This window comes from Haematobia irritans, chromosome 3 (assembly GCF_050003625.1).
Source record: "Haematobia irritans isolate KBUSLIRL chromosome 3, ASM5000362v1, whole genome shotgun sequence".
Lineage (NCBI taxonomy): Eukaryota > Metazoa > Arthropoda > Insecta > Diptera > Muscidae > Haematobia > Haematobia irritans.
In genome coordinates, this window is record NC_134399.1 from 25,671,611 (window position 1) to 25,687,576 (window position 15,966).

General features: G+C 33.2%; 1 protein-coding gene across 1 annotated transcript in view; it reads left to right on the plus strand.

Moving 5' to 3' along the window:
• Window positions 1-15,193, plus strand: part of LOC142230801 (uncharacterized) — a 125,973-nt gene extending 110,780 nt beyond the window's left edge. The window contains exon 9 of the mRNA XM_075301426.1: window positions 14,021-15,193. Within this exon, the coding sequence (XP_075157541.1) occupies window positions 14,021-15,124 (1,104 nt within the window). The 3' untranslated portion in view covers window positions 15,125-15,193. The remainder of the gene's footprint in view (window positions 1-14,020) is intronic.
• The last annotated feature ends 773 nt before the right edge of the window (window positions 15,194-15,966 follow it).

The window sequence follows — 15,966 nt, forward strand, 5'->3', positions numbered from 1 at the left end:
AGTTTCCAGAAAGCAATGAAAAAGTAGTGTTTAGTGATGGACAATACTTCGATTGATTAATCTGTTAGAATGTCAAACTTTTGACCTGTGTACCAATACGAGTGATGTTCAAGATGCTCCGTTGGCACTGTAGACAGGGTCTTGGTTGCCCAACTTATTCCGCGACAATATGTCCGCTTGTCTCTTCGCAGCATTATCATGTTCGAATGTCAATCGCAATTAAATCGTATATCAGAATTGGCCTTCTTTACGTGTTTGAGCTCATTTTTAGTTTACTGCCTTTCAGCAAAGTGTCTGTTACCGTTTTCAGATAGTTTTTCCGATTGTTTTGACGAGAGTACCATCATATGTCAATACACTGAAAAATCTTGATTTTTTCATCCTCTTCGGGTTCATATAAGTCTGAACGCATCGGTTTAGTCCAACCTATGACATTCATGGCCTCACCCCAAAAACATCATCGTTAGGCATGTTTCCAAAGCCTTTCGTGACTATGAAATGAAGCACACCTTTGTGAAGTAGTTGCAATTTGATGTGACCCATGAGATGTATGACCTAATTTCTATTTCGTTAAAATTATAAATATGCCCAAAAAGGATAGCAACAACCATACGCCCCTAGAATACTCCAAAAAAATGTTATTCCCATTTCTCTATGAAGCCCTAAAATAATAAAAATAGATTATTAAAGTTTAGTTAACCCTATTACCTAGAAAAAGTAGAAATAAAATCCCCCTTTTTCATACTTACGAAAAACTTTATTAAAAATGTTCATTTGTTTTTGGGGTCCTTTTTAATTTTCTTTCATAAATATGTGAAATTTTGTAGCCTACCTTAAGGCTGTATTTAATTAAAAATTCGAAGAATTCAATATAAAAACAAACTTTTGATGTTTAATAAGCTTCTGACGGTAAGAATTAGACTACAGGCAAAAAGGATTATCAGTTTTTTTCTTGTTTTTGGTCTTGTTTATTATAAAAGGGATGTAACAAAAATTGAAAACCAATTAAAAGGCAGATAATTTTTAAGTGAAGTATGAATATGAGTTTTTATAACAGCCCATGTAACGCCTACAAGGGCGCATGGTGAACTTACATATGTTCGCATGATGGAGCGCTAAATTGAGCGCGTCTGCTTGTGTGGTTGGATTTGATCATAATCTTCAAATAAATTGGCCAATAAGTAAATTTTTAATTGAATAAAAAGTTAGTATTTTCACAATAATAATAAATTAAAGATAATAATAAAATATTCAAAAATTTCAACGAAAGAAAATAAATAAATTGAAATATTCTATAAAAGTATTTAATTATATATATGAATAAGCGATTAAAATAATAAAATGTAATTTATGGTTACTTCAGGTAAATTATATGTTGGACCCTTACCCTAGGAAGAAGAGAATTCAAACTTTGTTATTCCGCTTGTAACCAAATATTGATCTCAGACCCCATAACTTTATATACATTATTGATCGTGCGACATTCTGAGATGTAACAGGTTGGCTGATAAGTCCCCGGTCTAACAAAGAAAAACACATTTTTTGTCAAAATTCGTTTTTATTATTCAACATAGTTCCCTTCAAGAGCGATACAACGATTATAACGACCTTCCAATTTTTTGATACCATTTTGGTAGTACTCCTTCGGTTTTGCCTCAAAATAGGCCTCAGTTTCGGCGATCACCTCTTCATTGCAGCCAATTTTTTTCCCTGCGAGCATCTTTTTGAGGTCTGAGAACAAGAAAAAGTCGCTGGGGGCCAGATCTGGAGAATACGGTGGGTGGGGAAGCAATTCGAAGTCCAATTCATGATTTTTTGCCATCGTTCTCAATGACTTGTGGCACGGTGCGTTGTCTTGCTGGAACAACACTTTTTTCTTCTTCATATGGGGCCGTTTTGTCGCGATTTCGACCTACAAACGCTCCAATAACGCCATATAATAGTCACTGTTGATGGTTTTTCCCTTCTCAAGATAATCGATAAAAATTATTCCATGCGCATCCCAAAAAACAGAGGCCATTATGTTACAGAGGCTCTTGGAGGAGGAAATTTCATCTTATTCGGTTGAAATTTGGTACACCAAAAAAAAAGTGAACCCACCGTGGAAGAAAATGTAGGTCTATTTTAGAAAATTTTAACTAAAATAGTTTTCTAATTGCAACATGTTATAAATAAGTTAATGCTTTTTGTCAAACTGAAGAAATTTTTTTTAAAATAATTTTTTTCTGTTGTTTAAGAAAATTTCATATGTTGAAAGAAAAAATTGGATTTAAAAATTGTTAAAATGTCTTTAGCGCTGTACGAAGTTCAAGACAGGTATAATTTTAGTAAAATTTACTCATTTGAGAGACTTATGAACAAAGCAAACTTCTGCCATTTTAGGAAACTGTGAACTATTTTATTTTGTAGTAAAATTGTTCACTATATTTGTATACAACTTTTTTCTTATTTTTAGTTCACGTCATTAATGTTAGCAAAAAAATATTCAAATAAGGAACATTTACTCATATTGTGCAAAATTTAACTAAAATCAACTAATCTTCATGAACTAAAATAAAGTTCAGTTGGCATTAGACCCCCTTTTTTCTGGGTGTACATGATTTGTATACCCTCCACCATAGAATGGGGGCCTATTAACTTTGTCACCGTGGTGCAATGGTTAGCATGCCCGCCTTGCATACACAAGGTCGTGGGTTCGATTCCTGCTTCGACCGAACACCAAAAAGTTTCAGCGGTGGATTATCCCACTTCAGTATTGCTGGTGACATTTCTGAGGGTTTCAAAACTTCTCTAAGTGGTTTCACTGCAATGTGGAACGCCGTTCGGACTCGGCTATAAAAAGGAGGTCTCTTGTCATGGAATCGGGCAGCACTCAGTGATAAGAGAGAAGTTCACCAATGTGGTATCACAATGGACTGAATCTAAGTCTAAGTGAGCCTGATACATCGCGCTGCCACCTAACCTAACCTTAACTTTGTCATTCCTTTTGTAACACATCGAAATATTACTCTAAGACCCCATAAAGTATATATATTCTCGTGGTGAAATTCTGAGTCGATCTGAGCATCTCCCTCCGTTCTTCCGTCCATCCGTCTGTTGAAATCACGCTAACTTCCGAACGAAACAAGCTATCGACTTGAAACTTGACACAAGTAGTTGTTATTGATGTAGGTCGGATGGTATTGCAAATGATCCATATCGGCCCAATTTTACGTAGAGCCCCCTTATAAACGGACCCCCAAATTTGGCTCGCGGAACCTATAAGAGTAGCATATTTCATCCGATCTGGCTGAAATTTTGTACATTGTGTCAGTATATGGTCTCTAACAACCATGCAAAAATTGGTCAATATGGGTTCATAATTATATATATCCCCCATATAAACCGGTCCCCAGATCTGACCCCGGAGCCTCTTAGAGGAGCAAAATTCATCTGATTCAGCTGAAATTTGGTACGTGGTGTTAGTATATGGTCTCTAACGACCATGCAAAAACTTGGTCCATATCGGTCCATAGTTGTATATAGCCCTCATATAAACCGACCCCCCAGACTTGACCTCCGGAGCCTCTTGCAGGAGCAAAATTTATCCGATCCGGTTGAAATTTGGTACGTGATGTTAGAATGTGGTCTCTAACAAACACGCAAGAATTGGTCCATATCGGTTCATAATTATATATAGCCCCCATATAAACCGATCCCCAGATTTGTCCTCCGGAGCCTCTTGGAGGAGCAAAATTCATCCGATCCGGTTGAAATTTGGTACGTGGTGTTAGAATGTGGTCTCTAACAAACACGCAAGAATTGATCCCTATCGGTTCATAATTATATAAAGCTCCCATATAAATCGATCCCCAGATTTGACCTCCGGAACTTCTTGGAGGAGCAAAATTCATCCGATTCGGCTGAAATTTGTAACGTGGTGTGAGTATATGGCCGCTAATAACCATGCCAAAATTGGTCCCTTTCGGTTCATAATTATATATAGCTCCCATATAAACCGACCCCCAGATTTGAACTCCGGAGCCTCTTGCAGGAGCAAAATTCATCCGATTCGGTTGAAATTTGTAACGTGGTGGTAGTATATTGCCGCTAATAAACATGCCAAAATTGGTCCATATCGGTCTATATATAGTTATTTATAGCCGATCACCATTCACTGAAAAATGGGTCTATATTCATAATCATGGTTGCCACTCGAGCCAAAAATAAACTACCAAAATTTTATTTCTATAGAAAATTTTGTCAAAATTTTATTTCTATAGAAAATTATGTCAAAATTTTATTCCTATAGAAAATTTTGTCAAATTGTATTTCTATAGAAAATGTTGGCAAAATTTTATTTTTATAGAAAATGTTGTCAAAATGTTGTCAAAATTGTAATTGTATGGAAAATTTTGTCAAAATTTTAATTTTATTGAAAATTTTGTCAAAATTTTTTTTCTATAGAAAATTTTGTCAAAATTTTATTTCTATAGAAAATTTTGTCAAAATTTTATTTCTATAGAAAATTTTATCCAAATTTTACTTCTATAGAAAATGTTGTCAAAATTTTATTTCTACAGAAAATGTTGTCATACTTAATTATATACGTATTTAATCGGCCTTTTTTAGTTTAATATATACCATGTATGGACTACCTTGCAATTTAGAAGAAGGTGTTAGGAAGTTTTTATATACCTTGCCATCGGCAAGTGTTACCGCAACCCAAGTAATTCGATTGTGGATTGTGTCTTCAGTAGAAGTTTCTACGCAATCCATGGTGGAGGGTACATAAGCTTCGGCCTGGCCGAACTTACGGCCAAATTACAATTACAAAAATTTAATAAAAATTTTAAAATGGCAAACACTTGGAGAAAAATTTTTCAAAAATATACTTGAAATAAAACATGTGTATTTATACCCTTCACCACTACTGTGGTATAGGCTATAAAAATTTTGTGCACTTGTAAGTAACGTCAAGAAGGAGTAGTCAGAGATCCATCGTTTAGTATACGATCGTCTTAGAATTAAATTCTGAATCAATTCAGCGATGTCCGTCCGTCTGTCTGTTGATGTGTTTTTTTTTGTGAGCAAAGTCCAGCTTGCTGTTTAAGTCCGATCGTCCTCAAATTTCATACAGTGTCCTTTTTTTGGCTCAAATAAGATCCCTAATGATTTTGGAAAAAATCGCTTCAGATTTAGATATAGCTGTCATATACATTAATAACAGATCTGGTCATAAATGACGTATTTATCGACCGATCTTCTTCAAATTTCGTATATTCGAATGTTTTGTGAGTCTCGTAAATTTTGCAGAATATCAGTTAAATCGGTTCAGATTTAGATATAGCTCCCATATATATATCTTTCGCCGCATATGCACTTATATAACCACAGAGGACATAGTTTGCCAATTTTGGTTGATATATAGCATTCGCTCAATTTATATCTATATGGTCCCAGAGGCCAAAGCTCTAATCCGAGTTACGTGAAATTTTTGCACAGGGACTAGAATTAATATTACAAATATGCTTACCATATTTGGTTGAAGTCGGTTCAGATTTAGATATAGCTCTCATTTATAGCTTTTGCCCGATTTACAATCCTATGTCCACCGTATGTCAAAATATTACTCCAATTGACTGTGTACTGGAAATGGAATTAACATTTTTACTACACCCAGAGAAGGAATATGATCACCTCAAACATGTTTCAAGAGCACCATGTTACTTTTTTACAGCGATCATGTAGCATTTTTGACGTAAACATATTCTTTTCTCGTCAAACATAACATGCTTTCCGAAATCAGATACATAATTTCCGAGATAGAACATGGTTTCGACAAACATGCAACATGTTTTCGGTGAAAAAGTAACATTTTGCTCTTGGAACATGGTTGGGGTGATCATATTCCTTCTCTGCGTGTATGCATGCCAAATTTGGTTGAAATTGGTTCAGAGTTAGATATAGCTGTCATATATAGCTTTCGTCCGATATGCACTTATATGGCCCCAGAGGCCAACATTTCACTACGATTAACTTGAAGTTTTACACAGAGAGTAGAATTAACATTCTTGCTATGTATGCCAAATTTGGTCAAAATCGGTTCTGATTAGATATAACTGCCACATATATATCTTTCATATGACAATGGAGGCCAAAGTTTAATTGCCAACATTTTTAAATTTTGCACAGAGAGTGCAATGTGTGCCAAATTTTGTCAAAATTGTCAGATTTAGACAAACTCCCCATATAAATTCTTCCGATTTAAATATGGCCAAAATACCCACATTTTCCCTGTAAATTCGCTACTACTTAGTCGAAAACTCGTAAAAATGATTCAAATTTACCTATAGTCTAATTCGTTTGTATCGACCTCGACCGATGGTTAGGTTAGGTTAGGTGGCAGTCCGATGTATCGGGCTCACTTAGACTATTCAGTCCATTGTGATACCACATTGGTGAACTTCTCTCTTATCAATGAGTGCTGCCCAATTCCATGTTAAGCTCAGTGACAAGGCACCTCCTTTTTATAGCCAAGTCGACCGATAAATCATAAATGCAGGTTTGCTAAATGTTATGCAATGGCTTTAGATTTAAATATTTCCAATATATATTTATTTTTACTAGCATTGTGCTCCGTCCCGATCATTCACCAATTTTGAATCTAGAGATTTTATAGAAGTTTAAAAGAATTTGTACAAATCGGTTCATATTTAAATATTTGTATATGGGAATGTAAACTTTTATATAGCTCCGAACAAATTTGAAGGTGTTAAGAGGTATCAAAAATTTTGATATACATATTGGTGAAGGGTGTAATATTTATAGTCGGCCCCTCCCGACTTTAGACTTTACTTACTTGTCTCGGTGTAGAAATAGTCCACTTTCTGTGCCAGAAAATCTCGCTATCTGCAAGTCCGCTCAATATTATTACGAATGGATTAATTCAAATTAATGTTTTATAATTGTCAATAGAAATAACAAGTATATACGGCCGCAAGTTCGGCCAGGCCGAATCTTATGTACCCACCACCATGGATTGCGTAGAAACTTTTACGAAAGACTATCATCCACAATCGAATTACTTGGGTTGTGGTATCTTAAAACTTCTTAACATCGTTTTCTAAATTGTGATTTAGTCCATACATGGTATATATTAGACAAAAAAGTTATGTATAGTTAAGTCTACAAATAATTACGAATCGATATGGACTTTTTGTACGTAGAGAGCCAGAATTGAAATATGGAGGTCGCTTATATGGGGGCTATATACAATTATGAACTTGATATGGACCAATTTTTGTGTGATTGGGGATCGATTTATCTGAGGGCCATATATAACTATAGACCGATATGGACCTAGTTAGGCAGATTGTTAACGGCCATATACTAGCACAATGTACCAAATTTCAACTCACTCGGATGAAATTTGCTCCTCCAAGAGGTTCCAAAACCAAATATCGGGATCGGTTTATGTACGATTATGGACTGAAATGGACCACTTTTGGCATGGTTGTTAAATATCATATACTACCACCACGTACCAAATTTCAAGCAGATCGGATGAATTTTGCTTCTCCAAAAGGCACCGGAGGTCAAATCTGGGGATCGGTTTATATGGGAGCTATATATAATTATGGACTGACAGGAACCAATTCCTGCATGGTTGTTGGATACCATATACTAACATCACGTACCAAATTCCAACCGAATGGGAAGAATTTTGCTCTTCCAAGGGGCTCTGGAGGTCAAATCTGGGAATCGGTTTATATGGGGCCTATATATAATAATGGGCCGATATCGACCAATTTTTGCATGGGAGTTTGAGGCCATATATTAACACCACGTACAAAATTTCAACTGAATCAGATGAATTTTGGTCTTCCAAGAGGTTCCGGAGGTCAAATCTGGTGATCGGTTTATATGGGGGCTATATATCATTATGAACCGATGTGCACCAATTTTTGCATGGTTGTTAGAGACCATATCCTAACATCACGTACCAAATTTCAGCCGGATCGGATGAAATTTGCTTCTCTTGGAGGCCTCGCAAGCCAAATCGGGGGATCTGTTTATATGGGGGCTATATATAATTATGGACCTATGTGGACCAATTTTTGCATGGTTGTTAGAGACCATATACTAACACCACGTACCAAATTTCAGACGGATCGGATGAAATTTGCTTCTCTTAGAGGCCTCGCAAGCCAACTCGGGGGATCTGTTTATATGGGGCCTATATATAATAATGGACCGATATCGACCAATTTTTGCATGGGAGTTTGAGGCCATATATTAACACCACGTACAAAATTTCAACTGAATCAGATGAATTTTGGTCTTCCAAGAGGTTCCGGAGGTCAAATATGGTGATCGGTTTATATGGGGGCTATATATAATTATGAACCGCTGTGCACCAATTTTTGCATGGTTGTTACAGACCACATACTAACACCATGTACCAAATTTCAACCGGATCGGATGAAATTTGCTTCTCTTAGAGGCCTCGCAAGCCAAATCGGGGGATCGGTTTATATGGGGGTTATATATAATTATGGACCGATGTATACCAATTTTTGCATGGTTGTTAGAGACCATATACTGACACAATGTACCAAATTTCAGATGGATCGGATGTAATTTGCTTCTCTTAGAGGCCTCGCAAGCCAAATCGGGGGATCGGTTTATATGGGGGCTATATATAATTATGGACCGATGTCGACCAATTTTTGCATGGTTGTTAGAGACCATATACTAACACCATGTACCAAATTTCAGACAGATCGGATGAAATTTGCTTCTCTTAGGGGCCTCGCAATCCAAATCGGGGGATCGGTTTATATGGGGGCTATATATAATTATGGACCGATGTGGACCAATTTTTGCATGGTTGTTAGAGACCATATACTAACACCATGTACCAAATTTCAGCCGGATCGGATGAAATTTGCTTCTCTTAGAGGCCTCGCAAGCCAAATTTTGGGGTCCGTTTATATGGGGGCTATACGTAAAAGTGGACCGATATGGCCCATTTGCAACACCATCCGACCTACATCAATAACAACTACTTGTGCCAAGTTTGAAGTCGATAGCTCGTTTCGTTCGGAAGTTAGCGTGATTTCAACAGACGGACGGACGGACATGCTCAGATCGACTCAGAATTTCACCACGACCCAGAATATATATACTTTATGGGGTCTTAGAGCAATATTTCGATGTGTTACAAACGGAATGACAAAGTTAATATACCCCCCATCCTATGGTGGTGGGTATAAAAATTATGGTCCTCCCTAAGATTTTCCAAAGGAAAATTCCTCGTATACCTTAGACAATATTGAATATTTCCATAAGTTTCATAAATTGAATACATTAATTACCATTGTTCAATCTATTATAAAAATATCAAACTTTAATATAGACTGTCTTTAGGCTGAATTTAATTAAATATCCAATTTACAATGTGTATTTACAAAATGTATAAAATTTTGCACCTTAGGGATAGAATAAACATTGCTGCAAACAATGTCTGTTAATTTAACAAGCTTCTGTAAATAATAGGTATCTTCACTAGATAAAATGGTCATTACAACTCATAGTCAGATTGTAGTTGGAAAGTAGGGACTTTGTAGTAGGTGGGAAGATGACTTTAATGTCCTGGAATCAAGTTAATGAAATCCAAATGTGTACAAATGATGAAATGAGATAGAAACGTGGATTTTTATGAATTGGAAAAATACGAGACATATTTTTTTACAAATTCGAAAAATTATAGACGATAGAACCATGTCCGCCTGTCTGTTGTAATCACACCACAGCCTTCACTATTTGGCGCTATCGACCTGAAATTTGGCTGTGATTCGTATTCTTTCTGCACGTAGGTTAAGTTCGAATATGGATATTAATATAGGCCTCATATAAACCGACCCCCACCCACAGATTTTGGGGTCTGCAATTTTCATCCGATTTGAATGAATTTCAACATCAAGAAAGTTTTGTTAACATTTTATTTCTATAAAAAAACCGGCCCAGGTTTTGATATAGTCCTCATACCTCTGAAGGTATTTTGGGTACGCCAAATACAGTTCATGTCTCGCTATAGCCCCCATATAGCTATTCGAGCCGAAAAAAAATCTACCAAAATTTGGAAAAAAACTACAAAACAAAAAATATTTTGCAATTTTTTTTTCTATAACAAATTTTGTCAACATTTTATTTCTCTGGAAAATTTTGTGAAAATTTTATATCTAAAGAAAATGTAATCAAAATTTTATTTCTATAGAAAATTTTTGAAAAATTTTAATTCTATAGACATTTTTCGCAAAATTTTATTTATATAGACAATTTTTGCAAAATTTTAATCTATAGACAATTTTTGCAAAATTTTATTTATATAGAAAATTTTTGCAAAATATTATTAATATAGAAAAATTTTGTGAAATTTTATTTCTATAGAAAATTTTTGCAAAATTTTATTTCTATAACAAATTTTGTCAAAATTTTATTTCTAGAGAAAATTTTTGCAAAATCTTATTTCTATGGAAATTTTTTGCAAAATTTTATTATACCTTCCACCATAGGATGGGGGGTATATTAACTTTGTCACTCCATTTGTAACACATGGAAATATTGCTCTAAGACCCCATAAAGTATATATATTCTGGGTCGTGGTGAAATTATGAGTCGATCTAAGCATGTCCGTCCGTCTGTTGAAATCACGCTAACTTCCGAACGAAACAAGATATCGACTTGAAACTTGGCACCGATCCCCAGATTTGGCTTGCGGAACCTCAAAGAGAAGCAAATTTCATCTGATCCTGCTGAAATTTGGTACATGGTTTTGGCATATAGTCTTATGGACCACATCGGTCCATAACTATATATAGCCCCCATATAAACCGATGCCCAGATTTGGCTTGCGGAGCCACTAAGAGAAGCAAATTTCATCCGATCCGGTTCAATTTTGGAACAGATTTTGACCTCCTAAGCCTTTTAGAGAAGTAAGCTTCAACCGATCTGGTTCAAATTTGGAACGTGGTATTAGTATATGGCCACTAACAACCATACCAAAATTGGTCGAGCCAAAAATAATCTACCAACATTTTATTTCTATAGGAAATTTTGTCAAAATTTTATTTCTATAGAAAATTTTGTCAAAATTTTATTTCTATAGTAAATTTTGTCAAAATTCTATTTCCACAGAAAATTTTGCCAAAATTTTATTTCTTTAGTAAATTTTATGCAAATTTTATTTCTATAGAAAATTTTGTTAAAATTTTATTTCTATAGTAAATTTTGTCAACATTTTATTTCTATAGAAAATTTTGTTAAAATTATATTTCTATAGAAAATTTTGTTAAAATTTCATTTCTAAAGAAAATTTTGTCAATACTTTATTTCTGTAGAAAATTTTGTCAAAATTTTATTTCTATGGAAAATTTTGTCAAAATTTTATCTCTATGGAAAATTTTGATAACATTTTATTTCTATAGAAAATTTTGTTAATTTAACCATGTATGGACTTACTTATAATTTAGAAGACGGTGTTAGGAAGTTTTAAGATACTTTGCCATCGGCAAGCGTTACCGCAACCCAAGTAATTCGATTGTGGATGGCAGTGTTTAGAAGAAGTTTCTACGCAATCCATGGTGGAGGGTACATAAGCTTCGGCCTGGCCGAACTTACGGCCGTATAAACTTGTTTCTGTAGAAAATTTTTGCAAAATTTTGTGTCTATAAAAAATTTTTGCAAGATTTTAGTTCAATAAAAAATTTTGTCAAAATTTTATTTCTATAGAAAATTTTGTTAAAATTGTATTTCTATAATTTTTGCAAAATTTTATGTCTACAGAAAATTTTTGCAGAATTTTATTTCTATAGAAAATGTTTGCAAACTTTTATGTCTATAGAAAATTTTTGCAAGATTTTATTTCAATAAAAAATGTTGTCAAAATGTTATTTCTATAGAAAATTTTGTTAAAATTTTATTTGTATAGAAAATTTTGTCTAAATTTTATTTCTACAGAAAATGTTGTCAAAATTTTAATTTTATAGTAAATTTTGTCAATTTTTTTTATCGAAAATTTGGTAAAAAAAATTTGTTCTGTATGAAATTTTGTCAAAATTTTATTTCTATAGAAAATTTTGTCAAAATTTTATTTCTAAAGTAAATTTTGTCAAAATTCTATTTCTACAGAAAATTTTGCCAAAATTTTATTTCTTTAGTAAATTTTGTCCAAATTTTATTTCTATAGAAAATTTTGTCAAAATTTTATTTCTATAGTAAATTTTGTCAACATTTTATTTCTATAGAAAATTTTGTTAAAATTATATTTCTATAGAAAATTTTGTTAAAATTATATTTCTATAGAAAATTTTGTTAAAATTTCATTTCTAAAGAAAATTTTGTCAAAACTTTATTTCTGTAGAAAATTTTGTCAAAATTTTATTTCCATTGAAAATTTTGTTAACATTTTATTTCTATAGAAAATTTTGTTAATTTAATATATACCACGTATGGACTTACTTACAATTTAGAAAACGGTGGTAGGAAGTTCGAAGATACCTTGCCATCGGCAAGCGTTACTGCAACCCAAGTAATTCGATTATGGATGGCAGTGTTTAAAAGAAGTTTCTACGCAATCCATGGTGGAGGGTACATAAGCTTCGGCCTGACCGAACGTACGGCCGTATATACTTGTTTCTATAGAAAATGTTTGCAAAATTTTATGTCTATAGAAAATTTTTGCAAGATTTTAGTTCAATAAAAAATTTTGTCAAAATTTTATTTCTATAGAAAATTTTGTTAAAATTTTATTTCTATAGAAAATTTTGTCAAAATTTTATTTCTACAGAAAATGTTGTCAAAATTTTAATTCTATAGTAAATTTTGTCAATTTTATTATCGAAAATGTGGTAAAAAAAAATTGGTTCTAAAGGAAATTTTGTCAAAATTTTATTTCTATAGAAAATTTTGTCAAAATTTTATTTCTACAAAAAATGTTGTCAAAATTTTATTTCTACAAAAAATGTTGTCAAAATTTTAATTCTATAGTAAATTTTGTCAATTTTTTTTATCGAAAATTTGGTAAAAAAATTGGTTCTTTAGGAAATTTTGTCAAAATTTTATTTCTATAGAAAATTTTGTCAAAATTTTTTTTCTATAGAAAATTTTTGCAAAATTTTATTTCTACAGAAAATGTTGTCAAAATTTTAATTCTATAGTAAATTTTGTCAAGTTTTTTATCGAAAATTTGGTAAAAAAAAGGAAATTTTTTCAAAATTTTATTTCTATAGAAAATTTTGTCAAAATTTTATTTCTATAGAAAATTTTGTCAAAATTTTATTTCTACAGAAAATGTTGTCAAAATTTTAATTCTATAAAAAAAATTTTTTTTTCTATAGAAAATTGTGTCAAAATTTTATTTCTATAGTAAATTTTGTCAAAATTTTATTTCGGTACTAAATTTTCGAAAATTTTATTTCTATAGAAAATTTTGTCAAAATTTTTTTTCTACATACAAAAAAAAATCTGCTTCCATCACGAAATGAATTTTTTAATTGGATTGTCTTCAACCACAATTAAAAAATTAATTCATACTTTTAATATTTGTGATTGATTTTTGTTTGAATTAAAAAGTTTGCTGAATCAATTAAATTTTAATTAAATATTTTTTACAACTCAATTGGAAAGTAAGCTTTTGTATTTGATTTATAGTGATGGGTATTTTAGATTCGGCCAGGTCGAATTTAATGCAGTATATATATATATATATATATATATATATATATATATATATATATATATATATATATATATATATATATATATATATATATATATATATATATATATATATATATATATATATATATATATATATATATATATATATATATATATATATATATATATATATATATATATATATATATATATATATATATATATATATATATATATATATTTTCTTTAACTAAGTCCGTAGATCTTATTATAGTTTTCACAAAATCATTTTCTCCTTCCCTTTTCTGTTTTACAGGTCTGTGCCATACAACATGTCGATGTGTGCATGTTCAACAATGGCAAATTCAAAAATGTCGTTGCAGATTCCGATAATCTATCACCACCTCCCATAGATCGTACAGTACCTCCAGGGGCTACATTGAATACCACAGTAACACTGAAGCCTCAACGAGGACCTACTAAAAATTGGATAGCTTTAGAGGATACACTACAAAGGAGTACTGAACCGGATGAAATTACTGGAGCCATAGCGGCATCAGCTGTGCGCACACCCCATTTTCTAATGCAAGCAAATCATTCACCAAATTATTGCTCCAGTCCGGCTGTATTTATACCACCAGCACCCACAGCTACAACGTCCAGTGGAAATCCTTCCACCAATGATGAACGTAATGTCTTCGCCATATATGTCTCCTATTATGTTAAAGTGAAATTAACCCTATCGGGTATGGGTGGAGAATTGTCATTGAAATTACCCTTTGTCTTGGTCCATATAGATGAGGAGCAAAGACATTTGTCAGAAATGCAAGTAGAGAAATTGGCCCTAGATGATGTGCCTGCTTCCAAGAAAAATGGTAATAAATCGAAAGCCCTGACATCCAGAGTAGAATCGAATCAGGAATTTTCGGTCGGCCATACCTTGGATCGTATTGAATCGGTTGATGATGATAGGATCCATATAAAAGTTTCGCAGGTCACTAGTGGTGGTGATGGTGTTGGTGGTAGTACAGCCAGTCCCATGGTCTCCAGTACCGATGAAGATATTGACCATCTACCCTCCACCAGTCGTAGAAGAACTTTAGTACGTAGTGAAACTATAGCCAAAGATCTCGATGAAGAACCTGAAGTTGCAGGTATTGTAAGTCATGAAGAAAATCTCAGTAAATTGGAACATGTAATACATGTGGCCCAAATACATAGCAGTAATATGCCACGATTTGAAGAACATCCAAGCGATAAGGATCATCTGGAAATGGAACATAAGAGTGTATCACCTCAGGTGTCCCATGAGTTAAGTATCAATCAGATCCAGGAAATTCATACGGCAGAAACTTCTCGCTCGAGGCAAGATTCCAAAGAGGGGCCAACCACAGCTGATAGCTCTTCCAATGGAGTGTGATTTTGATTATTGCGTCATATATTCCACAAAAAGAAAATAGGTTAAAAACAAAGGATTTTAATATCGCAAAAACAAAACAGGTTTCTTATTTGCTGAAGAATGTTATATTACGAATATTGTAATAAGAGTTACTAAGAAAATGCGGATTTTTTTTTTTTTGAATGAAAGTATAATAGAGGTCCTTGTTATTTCAAATGCTTGGATTGAGAATATGAAGCTCATTAAATTACACTTAGAATAATTTTTAGTTTCTATTTATTTTTTCCCCTCGAAAATACTCAGTTCTGTAATAAATATCGAGACAGATGGTTAGAGAATTAGGACTAGGTTAGGTTAGGTTAGGTGGCAGCCCGATGTATCAGGCTCACTTAGACTATTCAGTCCATTGTGATACCACATTGGTGAACTTCTCTCTTATCACTGAGAGCTGCCCGATTCCATGTTAAGCTCTATGACAAGGGACCTCCTTTTTATAGCCAAGTCCGAACGGCGTTCCACATTGCAGTGAAACCACTTAGAGAAGCTTTTAAACCCTCAGAAATGTCACCAGCATTACTGAGGTGGAATAATCCACCGCTGAAAAACTTTTTGGTGTTCGGTCGAAGCAGGAATCGAACCCACGACCTTGTGTATGCAAGGCGGGCATGCTAACCATTGCACCACGGTTCTAGAGAATTAGGACTTAGTCGATTTAAATACAGTTCCCACAAATGTAGAGAGAGTTTACTTCAACCAGAATATCCAATCGCTTAACGATATAAAGGGTGGTTAAAATTTCAAGGCCGATGTTGATTTTGAATAAAACACAAACTATTTAGGAAATTATTGTAATTTTATTTTAT